General features: G+C 43.7%; 2 protein-coding genes across 3 annotated transcripts in view; both read left to right on the top strand.

Annotated features, from left to right (window-relative positions):
• The window catches only part of LOC135101768 (uncharacterized), a 39,834-nt gene extending 34,732 nt beyond the window's left edge, over positions 1 to 5,102 (top strand). Inside the window, exons 20-21 of the mRNA XM_064006059.1 lie at positions 203 to 403; positions 4,768 to 5,102. Of these exons, the coding sequence (XP_063862129.1) occupies positions 203 to 403; positions 4,768 to 4,957 (391 nt within the window). The 3' untranslated portion in view covers positions 4,958 to 5,102. The remainder of the gene's footprint in view (positions 1 to 202; positions 404 to 4,767) is intronic.
• Positions 5,103 to 5,770: 668 nt separating this feature from the next.
• Positions 5,771 to 7,500, top strand: part of LOC135102131 (uncharacterized) — a 6,224-nt gene continuing 4,494 nt past the window's right edge. The window contains exons 1-5 of one of the 2 annotated variants that reach the window (XM_064006912.1): positions 5,771 to 5,904; positions 6,049 to 6,199; positions 6,311 to 6,513; positions 6,830 to 7,024; positions 7,135 to 7,233. In XM_064006912.1, the coding sequence (XP_063862982.1) occupies positions 6,055 to 6,199; positions 6,311 to 6,513; positions 6,830 to 7,024; positions 7,135 to 7,233 (642 nt within the window). In that variant the 5' untranslated portion in view covers positions 5,771 to 5,904; positions 6,049 to 6,054. Of the gene's footprint in view, positions 5,905 to 6,045; positions 6,200 to 6,310; positions 6,514 to 6,829; positions 7,025 to 7,134; positions 7,234 to 7,500 lie in introns of both variants that reach the window. The other variant, XM_064006913.1, reaches the window with a different exon arrangement.

Raw genomic sequence — 7,500 nt, 5'->3', positions numbered from 1 at the left:
ATCCGTACGTGTGTGTGTGTGTGTGTGTGTGTGTGTGTGTGTGTGTGTGTGTGTGTGTGTGTGTGTGTAATCTTGGGTTTTGGATTCCTTGATTTATTTATATTTGTGCGCATACACACATACACAAACACGTACACTGTACGTTAATGCATACAGACTGACAGACAGACTCCTTCATCATCATCATGTTTCATATCCTCAGAGGTGAGAAGGCGAGGGAAGAGAAAGAAGAAAAGAATGAAGGAAAGGAGAAAGAGAAGTCACACGAAGATGAAGAAGACGGAGAAGAGGAGGTGACGCAGGAGGGAAGGAAAAAGGTTGAGGAGCAACATCAGCATAGCATTCATGAGAGGTCAGCTGGGGTAATAACCTCTGACCCGGTGCAGCGTGAGCAGATCTTTAGGTGAGTGAGCGGGACAAGTAGCAGATTGCACGCCACGACTAGCAGGTGTGGGACGTGGAGGCTGCACCACACTTCCTCCTCACTTTTATAGTCTCGCAAACCTGTGTAATATGAGATCGCAATGTTTATGAGCTCTTGTTGCTTCAGTCTTTTGTGTCTGTATCCCTCCACCCCCCACCATAATTTTCTCTCTCTCTCTCTCTCTCTCTCTCTCTCTCTCTCTCTCTCTCTCTCTCTCTCTCTCTCTCTCTCTCTCTTCGTTATTTAGTATTCTATCTTGTATGTGTGTGTGTGTGTGTGTGTGTGTGTGTGTGTGTGTGCATATATATATATATATATATATATATATATATATATATATATATATATATATATATATATATATATATATATATATATATATATATATATATATATATATATATATATATATATATATATATATATATATATATATATATATATATATATATATATATTGTGTGGGGCATAAGATGTAAGAATGAAGAGAGAAGGATGGGAAGAAGAGAGAGAGAGAGAGAGAGAGAGAGAGAGAGAGAGAGAGAGAGAGAGAGAGAGAGAGAGAGAGAGAACGGAAGCAGGGGTGCTTGCTGTGCGATGATCCTTTGCCTCGCTCCCACAGCTACATTAATTATATTCCCCATCCAGTTTCCTTCCCTATTTAATTTCAGTATTTTCCCTTTGTCCCCCTCATGTTAAACCTCATGTAATTTGTAGTAGAAGAGTTGCTCTTGACGATAAAGTAATCAGTAGTCATCCATGCCTCATAGTTTAGTCACCAGAATTTTCAGAAGAAAAGTATCTCATTCATTTAAGCCAGCGTTGAGTGAGGCAAGGCGGCGGCGGGGGGTGGGTGTTGGGTCGCTCCCCAGTTCTCCTTCTCCCCTCCCGCATGAGTCATATCCTCGTGACCACGAGTGTGCGAGGCATTCCAGCGCTTTAGTCATAGTCGGTAGCTTGGAAGAGTTGGATGTACAAGGGCAGACAGCGTGGTTTGGAGGAGACTGGGAGGGTTTTACAGTTAGACAGGCCAGTTGCTCCAAGGGGATAATTGAGTAATTACCGCAGTACGCCCCTGCTTATATGTGTAGCTTTAGTATATATATATATATATATATATATATATATATATATATATATATATATATATATATATATATATATATATATATATATATATATATATATATATATATATATATATATATATATAGCCTCTGAGTCCCCATCTGGGGAAGGGATCAGAAATGTCCCCAGGTCGGTCTACTTTTCTGGTATCTACCTTAAATGTCTTGACACTTCTGAAAAAATTTCCGGTCTTAGATCTAATTTTCAATCTGTAGAACACCACTGCTCCTCTACTAAACCTCATCTTCTTTTCCTCACTGAAACACAAATGTCTGAGTCAACTGACTGTAGCTCCTTTTCTGTTCCCTCCTTCGTTCTCTATCCTCATTTTCATTTCAAAGCTGGATGTTGCATGCCCATACTCTTGAATCTTCTGAGTTTTCCACCATCTGGCTACGACTACAGAATTACTCTCAAACTAAATTTATACGTGCTGTATACCTTTCACTTATCTCTTCCGACTATAAGAAATTCTTTGACTCGTTAATTTCCAAGGTGGAGAACATTCTGATTCTCTTCCCTTTTGCGGAGATCTCCATTCATGGAGACTTGAATGTTCACCACCAGCTTTAGCTTTCCTCTCCCTTCACTGACCATCCTGGTGAACTAGACTTTAGACCTTTTCCTATTTGCTGTCACCCTATCTTCTCTGTTGAGATCCTCTGATCACAACAACATATCTAGATCTTGTCCTATCGGTCCAATTCCTCCTCAGGATCCCCGAAGCGGAGGTGTCTGTGTTGTTTTGTCTCTGCTATTTGGGGGAACCTGAGAAGACATTATGCTGATTTTCCTTGGAATGACTACTGCATGTGTGTCAGAGACCTGTCTCTGTGTGCTGAGCGCATAACAGAGGTGATAGTGTCTGGCATGGAGGCTTCGTTTAACACAGACTATTCTCTTGCTATACATGATAGAAAGGTGGCCCACAAAGGGTACTTGAACTTTCTATCACCTGAGTCTCATGCACTTTATATTTCTGCCCGGAATCATGCCAAGCCGAAAAGTCCTTCATTAATAGAAAGTACCAAAATCTTTCAAGATCTAACTCCCCTCGAGACTTCTGGCACCTAGCCTTTGCTTCTTCATCTTTCCCACCTTTATTTCAACCTGATGGCACCACTGCCATCTCATCTATTTCTAAAGCTGAATTCTTCGCTCAAACCTTTCCTAAAAACTCTACCTTGGATGATTCAGGGCTTGTTTTTCCCTCTCCTCAACCCTCTGACTACTTCATGCTACCCATTAAGATCCTTCGCAGTGATGTTTTCCATCCCCTCGCTATCCTAAACCCTCGGAAGTCTTATGGACCTGATGGGGTCGATCCTATTGTTCTCCAAAACTGTTCCTCTGTGCTTGCTTAGTCAAACTCTTCCAGCTCTGTCTATCAACATCTGTCTTTCCTTCTTGTTCGAAGTTTGCCTACGTTCAGTCTGTTCCTAACAAGGATGACCGTTCTAATCCCTCATACTACCGTCCTATTGCTTCAATTTCCTGCCTATCTAAAGTTTCTGAATCTATCCTCAATAGAAGGATTCTTAAACACTTCACAACCTTCTGTCTGATCGTCATTATGGGTTCTATCAAGGCCATTCTACTGGTGATCTTCTGACTTTCCTTATTGAGTCTTGGTCATCTTCTATTAGATATTTTTGTGAAACTTTTGCTGTTGCCGTAGAAATATCAAAAGCTTTTGATAGAATCTGACATAAAGCTTTAATTTCCAAACTACCCTCCTACAGGTTCTATCTTTCTCTCTGTAACTTCATCTGATGTTTCCTTTCTGACCGTTCTATTGTTGTTGTGGTAGACAGTCACTGTTCTTCTCCTAAAATCTATTAACAGTGGTGTTCCTCAGGGTTCTGTCCTGTCACCCACTCTCTTCCTATTATTCATCAACGATCTTCTAAATCAAACTTTTCGTCGTAACCACTTCTATGTTGATGATACCACCCTGCACTTTTCCATGTCTTTTCGTAGACGTCCAACCCTTCAGGAAGTAGACAGTTCACGCAAGGAAGCCACAGAATGCCTGACTTCTGATCTCTCTAATATATTTCTGATTGGGGCAGAGCAAAATTAGTATTGTTCAATGCCTCAAAAACTCAATTCCTCCATCTATCAATTCGACACAACCTTCCAGACAACTATCCTCACTTCTTCAGGGACACTCAACTGTCCCCCTTTCCAACACTGAACATCCTCGGTCTGTCTTTTACTTTTAATCTAAACTGGAAACTTCACATCTCATCCCTAGATAAAGCAGCTTCTATGAAAATAGGTGTTCTGAGTCATTTTCGTCACTTTTTCTCACCCCCCGCCAACAGCTAACCCTGTGCAGGGGCCTTATCCGCCCATGTATGGGGTATGCTTCACATATATGTGGGTCGGGGGTTTCACTCATACTGCCCTTTTAGACAGGGTGAAATCAAAAGCTTTTCGTCTTATCAACTCCTCTCCTCAAACTGACTGTCTTCAACCTTTTCCTCATTGACGCAATGTTATATCTCTTACTGTCCTCTACCTCTATTTTCATGCCAACTACTCCTCTGATCTTGCTAACCCTATGCCTCCCCTTCTCCCGCGGCCTCGCTGCACAAGACTTTCTTTTTTCTCTCATTTCTATTCTGTCCACCTCTCTAATAAGTTAATCAGTATTCTCAATCATTCATCCCTTTCTCTGGTAAACTTTACAACTCACTGCCTGCTTCTGTATTTCTACCTTTCTATGACTTGAACTCTTTCAAGAGGGAGGTTTCACGACACCTATCTTATAATTTTTGACTACCGCTTGCGACTCTGCTCCTGGACCGGCACCTTAATGGGCCTTTTTTTTTTTTTTAATGCAGCTTTGTTGCCCCTGGCTGGTGCCCCTACTGAAAAAAAAAAAAAAAAAAAAAAAAAAAAAAAAAAATATATATATATATATATATATATATATATATATATATATATATATATATATATATATATATATATATATATATATATATATATATACAGTATAATAAGTACATCCATCCTTTAGTTTTTAGAGTAATGTGTATTTTTACTTCTATATATCAGTATTAGTATAAGTAGTAGTTGTAGGGAAGCAAGACATTTGTTACTGTACCAGAAGATACTCCGGTCATAAGGGATTTAAGACTACTTCTCCTTTTTCTCCATCTTCTCCCCTTTGACATGGCGGTGTCACTTGCTTGGCGGCGGCGCAGACTGGACGAGTGGCTGGTGTGCGGCGGCGGCTTGTTGACGGCGACGCTGGCGGTGGTGTTCACATATCACTGGGTGGTGGTGCCTGCCCTGCTGTCCGTGAGAGCGTCCCCCAGGATGCAGCGCTCCGCCCTTCTCGTTCTAGGCGCCGTGCTGCTGCAAATATTCGTCACATCCTCCTTTTGCAGATGATATCAAGCTCCCCCACCATCATCCCCGTGGAACTATATCGCTGGTGGTCAGAGTGAAGAGAGAAAGGATGACCTATAGTAAGACATTAGACATACGACCCAAACCTTAAGCGTTTTGGTGTATTATCTTTCAGTATAGACTCAAACAGAAGTTATGTTTTGGAGGAGGGTGAAAAACATTTTTTTTAATGATTTTATTGATATTTCAACAAAGATTATGCATCTTTAAAGAAAGAAAACTTCCATGAAAACCCGACTAACCATCTGTATCCTTTGGAAAAACAGCCGTAGTGAGAGAAAAGACTTATTAGATAAGAGTTGACCATACACCATCTCCTGAGGGTGCACCGCCACGTCAAACATTGCTGTATATACTCTGCCTGGCTTTGTTTTTATTTTCCACACTCTACCTCTTCTTTAGTTCTCCTGGTTAGTTTTGGACGTCTGTTCATGCACTGTACCAATGTTTGTTAATGATGCACCTATTGTATATCTCAAGTGACAGAGTGAACGTGTACCGGTGAAAAGTGAAATAATATTTGTAACATTTTATCCTGATGCGTTGGAAGTATCATGACGTTTTCCTGTACATTTTCTTTAACTACTTGAGGTGTGTATGCAAAGCTGGAAATAACATGAATGGTATGCATGATTACTGTGTTTTTTTCTTTTTACATAAGAATTCTTCTGACGTATAGCATTATGAAGTAGTGGAGGAGACTTATTGCATTTCATTGTGCGTGAGGCAGCGCGGTAGGCGACGCGATACCGTAATATCTTTTCAGACTCGTTTTCCTGGTGAGTGTTCCAGTCCCTCGCATCCTCTTATTCTTCCCAGAAGCAGCCCTGCGGATTAACCTTCGCAAATATTTTCACTGTGTTGGTTTTAGCGTCTTGTGCCGTCGTCTCTCCAATATCTGGGGGAACGGCTGATTATAGAGTGATAAGGTAAACCAAACTCTGACCTCTGTAATATGTGTAGAGCCTCACACTTCCTTGCACTCAGCGATAGGGTAAGTCACACGCTCCTGGTGGGGAAGTGGTGGAGTGGCGGCGATCCCCATCTTATCACACAGTGCTCGCTTCCAGCAGGTGAGGATGAACGTGGGTGGGATCGAACACATGACATCGTGGGCGGCGCGCAAGTACGGCCGGCTGGTGTTGGCTAGTGGCCTGTCCACCTTCCTGATGGTGAACCTGACCCTGCACGCAGGCGCCGGTCTCCAGTACTACTGCAGCCACGGTGAACGAGAGAGAGAGAGAGAGAGAGAGAGAGAGAGAGAGAGAGAGAGAGAGAGAGAGAGAGAGAGAGAGAGAGAGAGAGTTACGTTCCTCATACTAATTCACATCACAGAGTGCCTGGAGGACCTGCTGGAGGGGCCCCTCCCATCACTGGACCGGGACGCCATCTTCCACATTCAGAAGTACTGGGTAGACCCGCCAGCATCGCGGGGCGCCTACAAACCTCCCTTCCCCCTAGAGAAGCCTCCGTGGGGCACCATGGGTAATTGGGGCGAGGCTTACAAGTTCATCAACACGTACTTCAAAAACTATCAGGTAAGCAGACACTCGTGAAGGCGACGTGACTCACAGAATTATTCAAATCAAGCGTCTTCATCACCTAAACACACGCACTACAATATCATGATTCATTTTTCAAGACCAAAACAGTGGAGGTGCGGGATAGCGATTCCAGGTTCCTTCACGTGTAAAATAACCGCTTTTCCACTTACGATACATTCACAAGTGCTTAGGTGTCCGAAAGTCAACGACAGTCGGCATGTTGCCGCGCACCCTTACATGTTTTACCCTCTGGCAGCGGGGGACAAGTGCGGACAGTTCCCTCGGCCACTGATCGCTTTCTTTCCCGCAGCGGCCCGGCACATTCCTTGAGATCGGCGCACAGGACGGAGAGTTCATGTCGCTCACTCTCTTTGTGGAGCAAGAGTTAGGGTTCCGGGGGCTGCTGGTGGAGCCTAACCCAGTGGACTACACGGCTCTGAGGGACAATCGGCGCGCCTCTGCCTCCATCAATGCCTGCGCCACGCCCCGTGGCGGGCACCGCAAGGTATAGTTGGCGAACGCACTCACACACACACACACACACACACACACACACACACACACACACACACACACACATCCAGTACCACCCTATCATTTCTCTCTCTCCCTCAGGATACCTTGTGGCTACGGCACATACCAGACAACCTGCCGCCACTGCTTCGCCGCATGCAGGCTGGCAACAACAGACTCTACGAATACGTGTCCAGTGAGGTGCGTCAATGGCGTGTTCCGGGCAGAGGGGAAGAGGGGGAGGGGTTAAGACGGCAGGACAGGAACTAGCAGCATAGGCGCGTTTAGTGACGGGAAGAGGGAAACGACTGTCACAGCGGAGCTTTGCCAAACAACAAGATTATCAGTATATGTAGGATGCATATAGAATCTCTCTCTCTCTCTCTCTCTCTCTCTCTCTCTCTCTCTCTCTCTCTCTCTCTCTCTCTCTCTCTCTCTCTCTCTCTCTCTCTTTCTATATATATATAT

The sequence above is a fragment of the Scylla paramamosain genome, chromosome 7 (genome assembly GCF_035594125.1).
Source record: "Scylla paramamosain isolate STU-SP2022 chromosome 7, ASM3559412v1, whole genome shotgun sequence".
NCBI classification, from domain to species: Eukaryota; Metazoa; Arthropoda; class Malacostraca; order Decapoda; family Portunidae; genus Scylla; species Scylla paramamosain.
The sequence above is the reverse complement of the archived record's forward strand: the minus strand, read 5'-3'. Positions and strand labels throughout refer to the sequence as shown.